The sequence below is a fragment of the Kogia breviceps genome, chromosome 9 (assembly GCF_026419965.1).
Source record: "Kogia breviceps isolate mKogBre1 chromosome 9, mKogBre1 haplotype 1, whole genome shotgun sequence".
In the NCBI taxonomy this organism is placed as follows: Eukaryota; Metazoa; Chordata; class Mammalia; order Artiodactyla; family Physeteridae; genus Kogia; species Kogia breviceps.
In genome coordinates, this window is record NC_081318.1 from 69,495,909 (window position 1) to 69,514,076 (window position 18,168).

General features: G+C 37.5%; 1 protein-coding gene across 1 annotated transcript in view; it reads left to right on the forward strand.

The window, feature by feature from the left end:
- Positions 1-3,064: 3,064 nt before the first annotated feature.
- The window catches only part of LRRC72 (leucine rich repeat containing 72), a 49,472-nt gene continuing 34,368 nt past the window's right edge, over positions 3,065-18,168 (forward strand). The window contains exons 1-2 of the mRNA XM_059074981.2: positions 3,065-3,157; positions 8,774-8,847. Of these exons, the coding sequence (XP_058930964.1) occupies positions 3,065-3,157; positions 8,774-8,847 (167 nt within the window). The remainder of the gene's footprint in view (positions 3,158-8,773; positions 8,848-18,168) is intronic.

Sequence of the window (18,168 nt, forward strand, 5' to 3'; positions counted from 1 at the left end):
AACATCCAGACTGGAATCATTCAAGACAATATTAAGAAGAGAATTTAAAAAGATTATTTAGCTTTAATGATAGCCATTACATGCGTAATTTTTTCTTACACTTTTTTTTTTTTTTTTTTTTACTAGAAAATTGTTCTTGAAAAACAATTACATGTCAACAACTCCATAAGAATCTTTTACTCTGTGAACAATACATACTACCTGTCTGGGAGAGTGTAATTAAATAATGGATTTTTTGAACTAAACTTCCAACTCCTTCATTTTACTGTTGAAGACACTGAGGCTCAGAGCCATTAAGTGCCTTGAAGGTGGCCAACAAGTAGTTTACATCAGAGCTGAGGCTAAATCCCACATGCCCTGACTTGGAGGCAAGGCTCTTTTTTCTTATCCAAATCCACATGCGTGGTATGATAGAGCTTTCAAACTGGGTTATGCATACGCCTGCAGGCAATGGCAGCATGCCAGGGAGGTAAAGCCACAGGGTAAGCACAGGGTGTCTTGCTTCAATGTAAATATTACTCAAAGATTTGAGAGGGCTTAGGGGGAGCCACTTTATTTTTATATTAAAACAAGATTGATTATAAAGGAGAATGTACATTTTACACAAATTTTTAAAATTTCAGGCTGGATTCCTCAGCTATAATCCCACCAAATGGAGGTAAAAGTTCTCTCTACTCACTCAGCTAGGGATACTTCTTTTGTAGATCAGCAATGTGAGGACATCTAGGGAGAATCTTTTATCCAAGAAGTGCCTTAACTAACCCCCAGCTTTCACATTCCATTTTAAATTTCCATTATTTTAGTCCTTGTGATCAGTTAAATTGTAAATTTTTCTTGAAGAGGGAACACATGAAGACCTTATAATAAATGAGTTTCTGAGTTCCTTTCCTAAGAACAGAGCTGTTCTTTTGAAAATTTATCTTCCTCTTCTTAATCGGTATAAGGTAAAAAGATTTTAAAAATTAATCAACAATGTAATCTTTAAATGTGATTCTAATAGAAATTAACTTGTTAGTAGTTTACTTCTGTAAGATGCTCTCTGAAAGTATTTTGCATATGGTTGTAAAACTGGCATTTGTGTAATGTACAAAATTGACCAAGTAGTATGCATTTCCATTTTTCCATGTAGAATATTCATGAATGATATCTGAAATGTAACACATATTAATAGCAAATGTGGGAGACAAGAGGCTAGTAAATTATTTTATACCTTTTCTCAGTGGACCATTCTTCTCATCTGATTTTTATTTCTGGGATAAAAGCTATTTAAACAATAGTTTTCAGATGATTACGCTCTCGATGATTACTGGGAACACTTTTACCCACCCACCTAACCCAAAAGGCTCAAATAATTTTTAGAAGTACTAAAAATAGTGTGTTTGATTTGAGGAATAACAGGATATTACATAGTTTCAAAGTATCTCCCCACAAGAAACCTATACATTACAAAGATAAAATAGTAACTTTACTATTTGGCTGGAGAAACTTGGCAGGTATGACTTTAATTGAATAATCAAATGTAACACTACCAGTAATGGGATTAATTGACAGCAACTGCCTCCTGAAGTGATGCACTGAAAAGCACTCAGCATCACCTCTGCAGTATCCCAGCAAAAAGTCCATAACCTGGATCTAGTCACAAGGAGATATCAAACCCAAACTGAGAGCCGTGCTGCAAAATAACTGGCTTGTACTCCTAAAAATTGTCAAGGTCATGAAATATAAAGACAGACTCAGAAACTGCTCCAGATTAAAGGAAACTAAAGAGAGACAAGATGAAATGCTATGCATGATCTTGGATTTTTTTTTTTTTTTTTTGCTACCAAGGACACTACTGAAATAATCAGAGAAATATGAATAAGTTCTATAGATTATATGATAGTATTATAGCAATATTAATTTCTAATTTCAATAATGGGACTGTGTCTTTAAAAGAGAATTCCTTGCTTTGGGAGAAACACACTGAAGAATTCAGGTGTAAAAAGGCAATATATCCACAAATTACTTTTAAATGAGAGACAGAGAGCAAGAAAAAAAATGTAGTAAAATATTTACATTTGGAATCTTGGTGAAGGGTATTCAGGAATTCTTGTATTATTCTTGCAGCTTTTCTGCAATCCTGAAATTATGTCAAAATAAAATATTTCTTTTTTTCAAAAAAAAATAGTGTTTGATTTCTTCACTGAGACTTTTTTAAACACTCTATTCCGATACCAGCATTTTTTAATGCAAGTAGCTTGATACATTTCAAAAAATTACATTTAATTCCTAGATTTCAAGTTCAAATTTGGAGCCAAGAAACCAACCCATTCAGTTGAATCAACATTTATTAAATGCAGTGTGTTAGGTCCTGGCAAAAAAAAACAGTGATGGCACAGACAGAATCCTGCCTCCGAAGTTTCCCAAGCTAGAGGAGAACCAAACTCATAAATAAGATCATAAGATAGTCTGAATTCATCAAGATTGGAAGAGACTGGCCAAATAGTGACTCAACTTAGCAAAATAAACCTTAATGCAATATGTTTTTAGAAAATCAAAATTAATGTAAGACATACATGAAAAACAAAATGTCAAATTTTCAAGTAAAAACAGGGTCAACAGTATTGATTTTTTTTTTTTTTTCTTTTGCCTTAAGCTCCACTAGGACTCTATCAGGCACTGCTTCACCCCTACCCTCCGGGACGGCCAGTGGTTTCCAGACCAATATAGTTTTCAGAAACCTAAATTTTCTGATATTTAGATCTCAATAAAATTATTATTACTCGCTGACTGCAGTTGGGGTCCTCTGACACACTCATGGTCTCTGGCATATGCTGTCTTTCCGGCATGTATGGCACGCAGTACCAGGGGCAGGGGAAACCCTAGTGTATCTGAGGTACGACGCGGGGTGTTGCAGGGTCACACGCGCGAACGTCACAGAAGTCAGGATTTGGCTTCAGATCTTCCCTACTTTGGATTGGCTTTTAGTCAACAAGGTTCTGGTAACTGTTGGTAACCGTCAGAACAATCAGCCGCAGGCCAGGCTGGGTTGATCATACGTGCTGCTGAGTCCCCCTGTGTCCTGATGACTGGGGACCTCGAACATCTGCCCTGTGCCTTCCAACACACGACAAGCCAAGCGAAGGCTGCAGATACCGCCCTGGAAATCAGCCGTAGAGTAAGCATCTCCCCCTTCCCCAGCTTCCCCAGATCACGGAGCATTTCGGGGCGGGGGCAGGGGCGGGGGGAGGGCGAGGAGGGGGCCTGTCAGATTCCCTAGTCCGCTGGAAGCCACCCCTGGGATCCAGGGCGGAGGAATGGAGCAACGGCGGACCTCAGCCAAACCCTCCACTGGGGCTAGAGGCCTGTAATCACCTGGGTGGGGTTTGGGTCCTGCCCCTGATCCACACTAACTGATGTATACTGACTTTTCCCCCACTTAATATCTCCTGAATATATAATTATGGCAGTTTAGAGATTAGGTAATAAGGCCATAAATTTGGAGTCTTGACTCTCCAAAGGATATATATATATATATATATATATATATATATATATATATATATATATAAAACACTGAAATGTTTCCCTAAAGTGCAGATTGACACACTGGGGAGGAAAAGTTCTTTGAGGGACAATACAAGCAGAGTTGAGGGCAGTTAAGATAATGGCTAAAAGAATATTTGAGTGGAAAAAAAATGTCAAAATTGTGTTATGCCACTTAGGACCTAGCAAGGTGTTCTTGAGTTCTCACACTTGTCTAGAAAGGCTGAGGGCTATGATGGTTAATCAAGGCTGAAAGTTCTGTAATGAACTGAAAACTTCACACTAAATCTTAACTAATTTGTGGTGCATGTGTATTGCATGTAGGTATAGGAATTTATCTATCATTACAGTATGTAAATCGTCAAAGCAAGGATATTTCCTTCTATAGATTTTAATACAGTCTTGATTCTTCTAGGATTTAATAATCCCCCAATTTTCAAACATTTTTCTCCTTTATCCAGATTCCAAGGCATCCGCAGTGGAAGTTGCTTTTATTTTTTCCATGCTAGAACTGTCTACACCCAAGTTCTGTGTTGGATTGTTTTTATTTTCCTGTTTTGTCAATCAGTTAATTTGAAAGCTAACATTTCCTCCTCATCAGGTTGCTGAAATTGCTCCCCAGATTGAATACCTTTTCTGAGTGGTATCCTCTACCATCCTATGCAACACTGCAGATTCAAATTCTACCGTCTTGAAATCCACCCTCTCAGCCCCCACTGTCTTTTTGTTTCTCTTCCTCACTTTATAACAATCCCCCATCTTTCTCCTTATCCAGCTTGGTTCTCTCCTCCTCTTTCTAAATATAGACACTTCATGATGATCTTACTTGGGTCCCACTCTCTCCTCTGTGCTGGCCGATTGGCCAGTCTGTACACACCCACCCTGACATCTCTGGTGAGATCCACTCTCCCACTTGCAGCTTTCTGGTGGATGGCTTGACCTGTATGTTCCACCAGTGCCTCAGTGACAGCATCTCTCCACTGCAAGCATCTTCCCTCCCAGTCACCTGTCTCACCATCATGTCATCACACAATCATCATCACCTGTGACTTCCCTTGCCCTTATTCTCTGCCTCTAGTTACTTGCCACTTCCCATCAGTTCTCTTTGTACATCACATGTCCTATCTGTTCACTGCTTATTCTCACTTGCTGCTGTCCTGGGGCAGGCTCATCAGCTCTTGACTTGATTTTCCAGAGGCAACCTTGCTTCCTATTCGCAGTTCTGTCTGCACCCCAGGCCATCATATATGGTGCTGCTACAGTCATCTTTCTGAAATTTAGCTTTGTCACATCTTTTCTCCAGTTTAAAAATCCTATAATACTTCTCTGTTGCCCCAGAATTGAGTCCAGTGATGAATTACCCAATAGTTATTAAGCCCATTCTTTTACAGGCTGACAAAACAAGGGCACAAAAAAAGGAGGAAAAATGATTCTGAAATAACTTAATATTGCATATTGCTTAAAAGCATTGATGTAGTTGTCATGGGAAAAATCAGAACTTTATTGGAATTCCTTACACTGATTTTACCGTGCAGTTAGTATATATATTTCATGTATATGTATATATATCTCATATAAAATTAAATTAAATTTAAAGTTCAGATTACATAAAATATGTGATTTTAAGTTAGCATTCTTAGGACCTATAAAAGTTTTGTTTGAGCAGTAGGTGCACACTTCTGAGCCTAAATTTCAAAGTTAGCACAAATAAAATGACCCTAATCCACCTTTTAGAATTGATTCCTCACAATTGCCTTCCCTGTGCCTTTCCCTGCAGCCAAAGGCTGTACAACCTTACACCTCACACGTTCTTCCCATGCTTTTTCTCCTTTGCGTACTTACTCCCCTGTGTCTAAAATGCCCATCCATCGATATCTGTGTCTAATTTCTCCTCACCATTTCAGACCTAGCCCAATTGTCAGTGCTGCCCCAAAATCCTCTCAAAGTTCCCAGGGTTGACAGTATTTTCTTCTTCCTCTGAATTCACCAGAGCATATTTTCCTTTTCTCTTAGCCCTGAATATTTGCAACCTTCTTTTGCAACATTGTGTATACTTCCCTCTCTTACTAAGTTTAGTCATAGAGAGTAGGCACCTTTCCTGATTCATTGCTACCTTTACTAGCTAGTCTTAGACTAAACTAGTCATAGCCTGAACTAAGAGAAAGTAGTTTGTGGTTCAATAAATGGCTGAATGATCCGTTTGGGCCTACGACTTTAAAAATGTTCATATTAAAGAGTGCCGTTGTGTGCAGCTGTTGTGAAAAATAGTATGGCAATTCCTTAAAAAAATAAATATACAATTACCACGTGACCCAGCAATTCCACTTCTGAATATATACTCACACGAAGTGTAAGCAGGGACTCAGATATTTGTATACCCATGTTCATAGCAGCATTATTCACAAAAGCCAAAAAGTGGAAACAACCCAAGTGTCCACTGATAGTTAAATGGAAAAACAAAATGTGGTATATACATACAATGGACTATTATTCAGCCTTAAAAAGAAAGGAAATCCTGGCATACATCACAACATAGATGATTCTTGGAGACATTATGCTAAGGGAAATAAGCCAGTCGCAAAAAGACAAATACTGCCTGATTCCATTTATTTGAGGTACTTAGGGTAGTCAAATTTATAGACAAAGTAGAAGGGTGGGTGTCAGCAACAGGAGAAGAAATGAGGAGTTAGTGTATAATGGGTACAGAGTTTAATTTGAGGAAGATGAAAAACTTCTGAAAATGGATGGTGGTGATGGCTGAGAACAATGTGAATGCACTTGATGCCACAAAACTGTACAGTTATAACAGTAAATTCTATATTATATATAGTTTACCACACACAAAAAAAATAGTCCAGGGAAAGAATTCTTGTGCTTCTTTAGATGAAAGGAATATGCTGCTAGTGAAGTTGTTTGTTGTTTGGGAAATGGAACTGCTCCACCACAGATTCACTGAAAGTTGAAACTTCTTGGCACATTTTTGAGTTCTTTGGCATTTTGACACGTTCTTGTTACCAGATTCATATGAAGTTTTCAGTTGGAAGGAAACATGCCATGATAAAGAGCTGTAAATAAATAATGAATTACATCAGTGATTCACATATTACGACGATAGTTTCAATTTCCCTTTTCATGTTTTTATTTTCAAAATTTGATTTAAATCCTAAAATACTCATTCCATGGCTAAAATGTTTAAAATGTGTATTAATTTCTGATTACTAAGTTAATATGTGTTTATCATAAAATATTCAAACATTATTGAAAAGTGGATTGCTTAAAAAGTGACAGTCCCTCATGAGCTCAAGTGATAATTTGTTAATAACTTGGAGTGTGTGCGTTTTGTGTGCATATAAATATCATTGGTAACAAAACTGCCAATGACATTTTTACTTAAAATATATTTTGGATATCTTTATAGGTCTAGATATTCGTCTGTCTACATTTTTAAGCTACTGCACAGCATTCTATTGAGAAGTTACATTTTAATTTAACCCGTATTCCAATTAATGGAGCACATTTCACAACTACAATGTATGTATGAGATGAGCAGTGGTATTCACATTTTGCGTGTGTGTGTGTGTGTGTGTGTGTGTGTGTACTGGTGTATTTCTGAGTGCTAGATGTGAAATTGTGGGATTAAGTTAAAAGCAAGTTTGTAATTTTATTTTATTTATTTATTTATTTATTTAATTTTTTTTTTTTTTTTTGCGGTACGCGGGCCTCTCACTGCTGTGGCCCCTCCCGTTGCGGAGCACAGGCTCCGGACGCACAGGCTCAGCGGCCATGGCTCACGGGCCCAGCCGCTCCGCGGCATGTGGGATCTTCCCGGACCGGGGCACGAACCCGTGTCCCCTGCATCGGCAGGCGGACTCTCAACCGCTGTGCCACCAGGGAAGCCGAAGTTTGTAATTTTAATAGATAGCTGCAAAATTTTAATTCTAATTTGACCAGACTTAAACGTTCCAAACACTTCGGTGAAATTGAGATGGACTGTGTACAGTAGAAGCTGATGGTTTGGATGTTAAATTAAAATTCCCAGATGTGGATGCCTAAGACTGATCCAATGGGTTTTTCTAAGCCCCAGATTCAGCTCACTTATCATGGTCACAAAAATACCCTGATGGAAATGCCTACACCTGAGCCAATAAATTCTCTAAGCCCCAAGATTCAGGTTCTATAACAGGGTCACAAACGAAGTTTGGGATATAAATTAGCAGCTGCTCTCCATCCCTGGGGTATCTGTCTTTTTCACTTCTTTAGATATTTGTTCATCCCATTAAATCTAACTCTTCTAATGTCCTCTACTAAATAATAAAACCATTGTCAAAATTTCATAAATCACTTACTGACATTACTACCTCACCACCCACAACAAATCCTAGCTGAAATTTGGTGATTGTTTTGACTCTAGTAATTACAATGTTTGCCAGATTCCAGAAGTGCAGTGATTATACTTTCCACTTTTGTTGTGTCTTGTTAGCTTTACTCCCTCATTGACAAATTATAGATGGGCTTTAATTTTTCCATATCATCTTAGGCCATGTGGCCTATAAATGTTATTTTGTAGTTTAGTAAAGGACCTGAAGAAGAAAAATCAAAGCAGTTAAATAGCTGTTGTTGGATATGTGTTTTCCAAAAAAACCCTATGGGAATAAAAATTGCTACTTCTCCACCAAAAATTCCCATTGTACAAGTATGTTAGTAACTCTTGAAACATGAAGACACTGTTTCTTTGCAGAGAAAAGAAAATAACATTTATTCACTCATTCATTCATCTGACATTTATTGAGAATTTACAGGGTGCCAAGCCCCTATATGATAATGTACATTATAGTCTACTCCCTCCACCTCCAACCTTGATACTGAATGTCTTCTGCAAATATGGAAAACCTACCAAATATCAGTCCTTCATGTTTGAAGGTATATTTATAGATATTTAAAGACCAAATTACTCTTCCTCACAAAGAATCGAATACTTGGTTTTGGTGTATATGTACACATACACATTTTTTCTCTTGATTAAAATTTGTTTACACATCTGTGCCCAAGATTAAGGATAATGAAATTCAACCACAAAAATGATTAAGTAATGTATAATTGTAGCATTAGAATTTATCAATTTAAAGTAGTTGCCTCCATATTCACCTTTCTTTTGATCTTCTTGTAGACATTATTGTTATTGACTGTAAATGTCTCAGTATTTTTGCTCAGTGGAATGTGGCTTGACAGATTAATTATATGTTATCAGGCAGTTGAAGATCAGCTAAAGATAAGTGGCCACAAGAAGGATGCTGATGTCTTTGAGCTGTTTCTTTCTCAAAAGTAAGTGTACTTTATATGAGAAATAGAAGAGCATCATGTTATGTTTCATAGATTCAAATGTTCTTTTCCATTGTTTTCCCCTTCTGTGGATAGGCAAGTAGCACACGCTCGTTGGCGTCCACAGTCTCTATTGGAGATGCAGGATCCTGAAATGGATAAAAACAAGGATTATGGAGTCAGGCTGAGTTTGAATCCCAGTTCTATCTCTTCCAGCTGGGCGATCGTGGGTGGGTCATAAGCCTCTCTGTTAGGGTTGTCAGGTTTAGCTAATAAAAATATAGAACATTCAGTTACATGTAAATTTCAGAGAAACAAATGAATATAATTATTTTTAGTGTAAGTATGTCCCACACTGCATTGGGACATTTGTTGTTTCTTTGAAATTCACATATAACTGTGTGTCTGTGTTTTATCTGGCAAACCTACTGCCTGCATATAACAGTACTATCTGCTTCACAGGGTTGTTGTGAAGATTGGGTGAGTTCGTAGAAGGTAGGGGAGGGTCTGGTACACAGTAAGTACTCAATCAACATTAGTACAGTTAATGTTACTACTACTATTAGCGAATAATGACTCATTATACCACTATACTGTAATAATAAACCCTATTATACTATAATCCCTACCTAACAACCTTTATACTAATTTTACTGATAAGTATGAAACTTCTCCCTTATATAACTTCTTTATATCAATTTCTTTGATTCCACTCCAACTCCCCAAGGAGGCAGACAGCAAAGTGGGTTCTTCTACAGAGCAATCACGGTGCCTGAGATAGAACCCAGGTGGAAGGGGAAGTGTGTGTTCCGTTAGTTGCTGACAGCACAGGTTTTACTAGCCAACAAGTGACACCTGTGTAGTCACAGTTAGCATTTTCATCATAATGACGGTAATCCTACTCTTCTTTTCCTTCTTCATACTTTTTGATCTCTGTGAATTCCATGTATTATTTTTAAATAGACTTAACATGTTTCTACATGTACGTAATATTTGGAACTTAGCTGCTTTTTAAAGAAGATGTCCTACTTTATCAATGAAGTTAATCACTTTATCTCTAGTGATTTGAGGAAAACCTTTATTAATAAACATATTTCTTTTGTTTTATATTAATATGTTTTAGTTTATTAGTGTGGTGAATAATATTTAGAATAATATTTATTTCAGTAATGGCCCTGAATCTCTTGGTAGTAAGGGAATATATAGCTGACAAATATAAGATTTTTAAAAATATACATCTTAGAATGGAACAAGTATGGTAGGTAATTCTGACAAACTTAAGGTCATGCTTTGAACCTTTCTATAGATCAGTTAGTTTTATAATAACAATAAATTTTTTTTTGTCTTCAAAAGATTGCATCTCTAAGCCTTTCATGATTTTAAAAACTGTACACTAGGGCTTCCCTGGTGGCGCAGTGGTTGAGAGTCTGCCTGCCGATGCAGGGGACACGGGTTCGTGCCCTGGTCCGGGAAGATCCCACATGCCGCGGAGTGGCTGGGCCCGTGAGCCATGGCCGCTGAGCCTGTGCATCCGGAGCCTGTGCTCCGCAACGGGAGAGGCCACAACAGTGAGAGGCCTGCATACTGCAAAAAAAAAACCAAAACACAAAACTGTACACTCTTGATCACTAAGTAGATAACAACAAGAAAAGCTTTAAAACACTAGAAAAAAATAGAAATATTGATCTTCTGACAGTGGTAATTGGTGGTCTTCTCAATTACAGGACAATACGTTTTGTATCCTAAGAATACTAAGTCATCATTTAATCCATTTGGGTACAAGAAATGTTTCACAGTCCAGATGCCAGTAAAGTGGGTAAACTGGGTTATTTGCCTAACTCTTTGTTGCCCTTGGAAAATATCCTATCAGTGTTTCCTTGAGAAATAATGCAGCACATATACTGTAACAACAGAGTTGACATATTATTGTCAGCATGAGTCATTGCCAGCATTAGTAGTAGAATTTCCTATCATTGTCTTCCATTGGCCTCACCTTAAAATGTAACAGCCCATTATTGATTTAGGATGGGTTTATATGAAGAATAAACCCTTCTGACTTGAGTTCAATTCCCCTCAACAGTGAGCCACTTTATTACATTATCTAATAGCAGAAAGTTCAACACCAGTACTAGTACTACAAGAAAATTAATGACACTTATTTGACACAGTTGATATTTTTAAGCATTAATGTATTAAAATAACTTTCCTGGGAATTCTTGGAGAGATACTCTAAGTGGGGCTTGAGTTTCTCTGCTACCATGTAGTGATTGCTTTATTTTTCGTAGGAAATAATGAAGCAAACATAATATCGTTGTTGGCCAATGCAATAGTTTAAAAGTGTCAGGGTCCAAATCCCCCTCCCAGAAAATAGCTACACATCTACAGTGAAAGAGGAGAATGCATTATGTGTGTAAATCTATTACAAGTTGCTTTGAAGAAGCCTAGAATATTTTGTTGTGCCGGGGAAATGCTCGAAGACTAACGGTACATGTCAAAAGGACAAGGTGGGCTGCTTGAAAAGTCTTTTGTTTGGGATAATTTGAGAAAAAAAAAAGTAAGAAAAGATTTAGAAAAAACTCTTCAAATCTGAGAAAGGTGGAGATGAGAAGGAATGAGAGAAATAAAGGGGAGGGGAAGACCTTTTTCATAGAATACCAGCTAATAAATGTAAAAAGAATGAGAGCATTAGAAAAATTACCATTTCATAATACCAAACCTACTGATTCACGTAAAGGTTATTAATCAAAGCTAAAGCCATTAAATAAATAGTTATTGGGGACCACTAATCTGTTCTCTGCAGATTGGCAGATACCAGAGGGGAGAGGGATTTGGGGGTGGGGCATGAAATAGGTGAACGGAATCAAGAGGTACAAACTTCCAGTTGTAAAAGAAGTCTTGGGGATGTAATGTACAGCATGAGGAATACGGTCAATGGTATTATACTAACTTTGCATGGTTTCAGTAACTGGATTTCCTCTGGTGATCATTTTGCAGTATATACAATGTCAAATCACTCAGAGTTTTGCCCCAGATATTACTTTTCAATGATAAAATTTGTACTTTCACAACGGAGAGTACTGGCAGATTCTGCCTTGACCAAATGACTGAACTTAGCTTCACCAAGAATGGGACAAAGTGGCATCATTTTGCCTCCCGGTGTGAGGCAGTAATTACCACCTTTGTAATTGAAAAATGATCTACCTTGAATTTAATCATGAGGAAGCAATCAGACAAATCAAGAATGTGAGACATCTATCAGACAACTGTCCTAGACTCTTCAGAAAGTAAATGTTAAAGCCAACAAAGAAGAGAAGGTGACTATTCTAAATTTAAGAAGACTAAGGGGTGGGCTTCCCTGGTGGCGCAGTGGTTGGGAGTCCGCCTGCCGATGCAGGGGACACGGGTTCGTGCCCCGTTCCGGGAAGATCCCACATGCCGTGGAGCGGCTGGGCCCGTGAGCCATGGCCGCTGAGCCTGTGCGTCCGGAGCCTGTGCTCCACAACAGTGAGAGGCCCGCGTACCTCAAAAAAAAAAAAAAAAAAGAAAAAAAGAAGACTAAGGGGTTATACTAACTGAAAGTGCAATGCATGAATGTTGATGGGATTCTGGGTTTAAACAAAGAAAAAAATCTATAAAAGAAATGTAGGAGCAACAGGAACAATCTGAATATGAATAGTAGTGTATTAGATGATATCATTGAATTCAATTTTAATTTTCTTAAGTGTGATAATGGTATGGGGGTTATGCAGGACAGCATCCTTATTTGAGGGATGCGTGTGCTGAAGTATTTACGAAACAGAGTCTGCAACTTATTTTCAGATGATTCACCAAGAAAATTATCAACCCACAAATAGCTATATTGTATATATAGATAAGAGAATGAGCATAAATGTAGCAAAATATTAAAAATTATGGAGGCATGCATTGTACTATTCCTTCAATTTTTCTGAGGTTTGGAATTTTCCAATATAAAAAGTTGGTGAAAAAAATAAAAATAAATAAAAATAAAAAGTTGGTGAGAAGGGTTTCTTTGGTTTAGAAATGTTGTTTGTTTGCATGATAAAAGTATGTTTTCATAAACATTAAAAAAAATTAGGGTCTTCCCTGGTGGCGCAGTGGTTGAGAGTCCGCCTGCCAATGCAGGGGACACGGGTTCATGCCCCGGTCCAGGAGGATCCCACATGCGGCGGAGTGGCTGGGCCTGTGAGCCGTGGCCACTGAGCCTGTGCGTCTGGAGCCTGTGCTCCTCAACGGGAGAGACCACAACAGTGAGAGGCCCGTATACTGCAAAAAAAAAAAAAGTTAAAAAAAATTAGTCCCTCAGTGTCCCAAGGTTAAATATAATTGTGAAAGGATGTTGCTACAACAAGTTGGTGTATGTAATGTTAATTAACATTAGTATTTTTAAAGTGTTTAGAAAAGTGCCTTGCACACAGAGTGTGCTCTATACGTGTTTAATAGAGACATATATGTGTATATAACTGGCCTGGGCTCACAATTTCTGTCCTAAGTAATAAAGGAGATCAGAATACTCCAGCCCACAGCAGTCAAAGGGCCAACTATCTGCAGAGGCTGTGCTGTCTTTGCTGTGACAGCTCCTCCTCCACACCCTACGTCTGCCCCTTCGCTGAGTGAGCTGCATCACCGAAAAGACTCATGACCACTTGGGCAGGTAGTGTCCTGCACAGTTCAAGAAGGATGGGTAACATTTTTGACCCAATATTTAATAAACAACAAAGGGAGAATAAAACACTTAACCCAGTCTCTGTCTCTTGGTGTCCTACAATTTCCATGTCTTAAATGCAGTTTGGCGAAGATCTGGACAACCTCAAAGTAAGGACCCTGCAGGCGCTGTTGAAGCAGGAGTCAATGATGTTTCCCATATTTACCTTAAGTCCCATGTCTTCTGCACTTTTCTTCCTCTGCTCTCTCCTCAGTGAAATCTTTTTAAATTAAGGTCCCAATAAATTCAGTCATAATGAGGTATAAACTTCTACTAATGTGATAAAATTCTCTTTTAGTATTCATTTTACTGGCTGACAAAAATCTTAACCCAAGTGAATGAAGTTTTTTTTTTTTTTTTTTTTTTTTTTTTTTTTTTTTTTCAACTATCAATCTTGCTTTATTTTTTTTTTTTTAACATCTTTATTGGAGTATAATTGTTTTACAATAGTGTGTTAGTTTTCCCTCTACAACAAACTAAATCAGTTATACATACACACATGCTCCCACATCTCCTCCCTCTTGCATCACCCTCTCTCCCACCCTCCCTATCCCACCCCCCCAGGCGGTCACACAGCACAGAGGTGATCTCCCTGTGCTATGCAGCAGCTTCCCACCAGCTATCTAATTTACATTTGATAGTGTATATATGTCCCTGCCACTCCCCCACTTCGTCACAGCCCACCCCTCCCCCTCCCCATATCCTCAAGTCCATGCTCGAGTGAGTCTGTGTTTTATTCCCGTCCTACCACTAACCTCTTCATGACATTTTTTTCCCTTAGAGTCCATATATATGTGTTAGCATACGGTATTTGTTTTTCTCCTTCTGACTTACTTCACTCTGTATGACAGACTCCAGGTCCATCCACCTCATTATAAATAACTCAGTTTCATTTCTTTTTATGGCTGAGTAATATTCCATTGTATATATGTGCCACATCTTCTTTATCCATTCATCTGTTGATGGACACTTAGGTTGCTTCCATGTCCTGGCTATTGTAAATAGAGCTGCAATGAACATTTTGGTACATGAGTCTTTCTGAATTATAGTTTTCTCAGGGTATATTCCCAGTAGTGGGATTGCTGGGTCGTATGGTAGTTCTATTTGTAGTTTTTTAAGGAACCTCCATACTGTTCTCCATAGCGGCTGTATCAATTTACATTCCCACCAGCAGTGCAAGAGGGTTCCCTTTTCTCCACACCCTCTCCAGCATTTATTGTTTCTAGAGTTTTTGATGATGGCCAATCTGACCGGTGTGAGATGATATCTCATTGTAGTTTTGATTTGCATTTCTCTAATGATTAATGAGGTTGAGCATTCTTTCATGTGTTTGTTAGCAATCTGTATATCTTCTTTGGAGAAATGTCTATTTAGTTCTTCTGCCCATTTTTGGATTGGGTTGTTTGTTTTTTTGTTATTGAGCTGCATGAGTTGCTTATAAATTTTGGAAATTAATCCTTTGTCAGTTGCTTCATTTGCAAATATTTTCTCCCATTCTGAGGGTTGTCTTTTGGTCTTGTTTATGGTATCCTTTGCTGTGCAAAAGCTTTTAAGTTTCATTAGGTCCCATTTGTTTATTTGTGTTTTTATTTCCATTTCTCTAGGAGATGGGTCAAAAAGGATCTTGCTGTGATTTATGTCGTATAGTGTTCTGCCTATGTTTTCCTCTAAGAGTTTGATAGTGTCTGGCCTTACATTTAGGTCTTTAACCCATTTTGAGTTTATTTTTGTGTGTGGTGTTAGGGATTGTTCTAATTTCATACTTTTACATGTAGCTGTCCAGTTTTCCCAGCACCACTTATTGAAGAGGCTGTCTTTTCTCCACTGTATATCCTTCCCTCCTTTATCAAAGATAAGGTGACCATATGTGTGTGGGTTTATCTCTGGGCTCTCTATCCTGTTCCATTGATCTATATTTCTGTTTTTGTGCCAGTACCATATTGTCTTGATTACTGTAGCCTTGTAGTAGAGTCTGAAGTCAGGGAGCCTAATTCCTCCAGCTCCATTTCTCGTTCTCAAGATTGCTTTGGCTATTCGGGGTCTTTTGTGTTTCCATACAAATTGTGAAATTTTTTGTTCTAGTTCTGTAAAAAATGCCAGTGGTAATTTGATAGGGATTGCATTGAATCGGTAGATTGCTTTGGGTAGTATAGTCATTTTCACAATGTTGATTCTTCCAATCCAAGAACATGGTATATTTCTCCACCTATTTGTATCATCTTTAATTTCTTTCATCAGTGTCTTATAGTTTTCTGCATACAAGTCTTTTGTCTCCTTAGGTAGGTTTATTCCTAGATATTTTATTCTTTTTGTTGCAATGGTAAATGGGAGCGTTTTCTTAATTTCACTCTCAGATTTTTCATCATTAGTGTATAAGAATGCCAGAGATTTCTGTGCATTAATTTTGTATCCTGCAACTTTACCAAATTCATTGATTAGCTCTAGTAGTTTTCTGGTAGCATCCTTAGGATTCTCTATGTATAGTATCATGTCATCTGCAAACAGTGACAGCTTTACTTCTTCTTTTCCTATTTGGATTCCTTTTATTTCTTTTTCTTCTCTGATTGCTGTGGCTAGAACTTCCAAAACTATGTTGAATAAGAGTGGTGAGAGTGGGCAACCTTGTCTTGTTCCTGATCTTAGTGGAAATGGTTTCAGTTTTTCACCATTGAGAACGATGCTAGCTGTGGGTTTGTCATATATGGCCTTTATTATGTTGAGGAAAGTTCCCTCTATGCCCACTTTCTGCAAGGTTTTTATCATAAATGAGTGTTGAATTTTGTCAAAAGCTTTCTCTGCATCTATTGAGATGATCATATGGTTTTTCTCCTTCAGTTTGTTGATATGGTGTATCACATTGATTGATTTGCGTATATTGAAGAATCCTTGCATTCCTGGGATAAACCCCACTTGATCATGGTGTATGATCCTTTTAATGTGCTGTTGGATTCTGTTTGCTAATATTTTGTTGAGGATTTTTGCATCTATGTTCATCAGTGATATTGGCCTGTAGTTTTCTTTCTTTGTGACGTCTTTGTCTGGTTTTGGTATCAGGGTGATGTTGGCCTCATAGAATGAGTTTGGGAGTGTTCCTCCCTCTGCTATCTGTTGGAAGAGTTTGAGAAGGATAGGTGTTAGCTCTTCTCTAAATGTTTGATAGAATTCGCCTGTGAAGCCATCTGGTCCTGGGCTTTTGTTTGCTGGAAGATTTTTAATCACAGTTTCAATTTCAGTGCTTGTGATTGGTCTGTTCATATTTTCTATTTCTTCCTGGTTCAGTCTCGGCAGGTTGTGCATTTCTAAGAATTTGTCCATTTCTTCCAGGTTGTCCATTTTATTGGCATACAGTTGCTTGTAGTAATCTCTAATAATCTTTTGTATTTCTGCAGTGTCAGTTGTTATATCTCCTTTTTCATTTCTAATTCTATTGATTTGAGTCTTCTCCCTTTTATTCTTGATGAGTCTGGCTAATGGTTTATCAATTTTATTTATCTTCTCAAAGAACCAGCTTTTAGTTTTATTGATCTTTGCTATTGTTTCCTTCACTTCTTTTTCATTTATTTCTGATCTGATCTTTATGATTTCTTTCCTTCTGCTAAATTTGGGGGTTTTTTGTTCTTCTTTCTCTAATTGCTTTAAGTGCAAAGTTAGGTTGTTTATTCGAGATGTTTCCTGTTTCTTAAGGTATGATTGTATTGCTATAAACTTGCCTCTTAGAACTGCTTTTGCTGTATCCCATAGGTTTTGGGTCGTTGTGTCTCCATTGTCATTTGTTTCTAAGTATTTTTTGATTTCCTCTTTGATTTCTTCAGTGATCACTTCGTTATTAAGTAGTGTATTGTTTAGCCTCCATGTGTTTGTATTTTTTACAGATCTTTTCCTATAATTGATATTTAGTCTCATAGCGTTGTGGTCGGAAAAGATACTTGATACGATTTCAATTTTCTTAAATTTGCCAAGGCTAGATTTGTGACCCAATATATGATCAATCCTGGAGAATGTTCCATGAGCACTTGAGAAAAATGTGTATTCTGTTGTTTTTGGATGGAATGTCCTATAAATATCAATTAAGTCCATCTTGTGTAATGTATCATTTAAAGCTTGTGTTTCCTTATTTATTTTCATTTTGGATGATCTGTCCATTGGTGAAAGTGGGGTGTTAAAGTCCCCCATTATAATTGTGTTGCTGTCGATTTCCCCTATTAAGGCTGTTAGTATTTGCCTTATGTATTGAGGTGCTCCTATGTTGGGTGCATAAATATTTACAATTGTTATATCTTCTTCATGGATCGATCCCTTGATCATTATGTAGTGTCCTTCTTTGTCTCTTGTAATAGTCTTTATTTTAAAGTCTATTTTGTCTGATATGAGAATTGCTACTCCAGCTTTCTTCTGATTTCCATTTGCATGGAATATCTTTTTCCATCCCCTTACTTTCAGTCTGTATGTGTCCCTAGGTCTGAAGTGGGTCTCTTGTAGACAGCATATATATGGGTCTTGTTTTTGTATCCATTCAGCCAGTCTGTGTCTTTTGGTGGGAGCATTTAATCCATTTACATTTAAGGTAATTATCGATATGTATGTTCCTATTACCATTTACT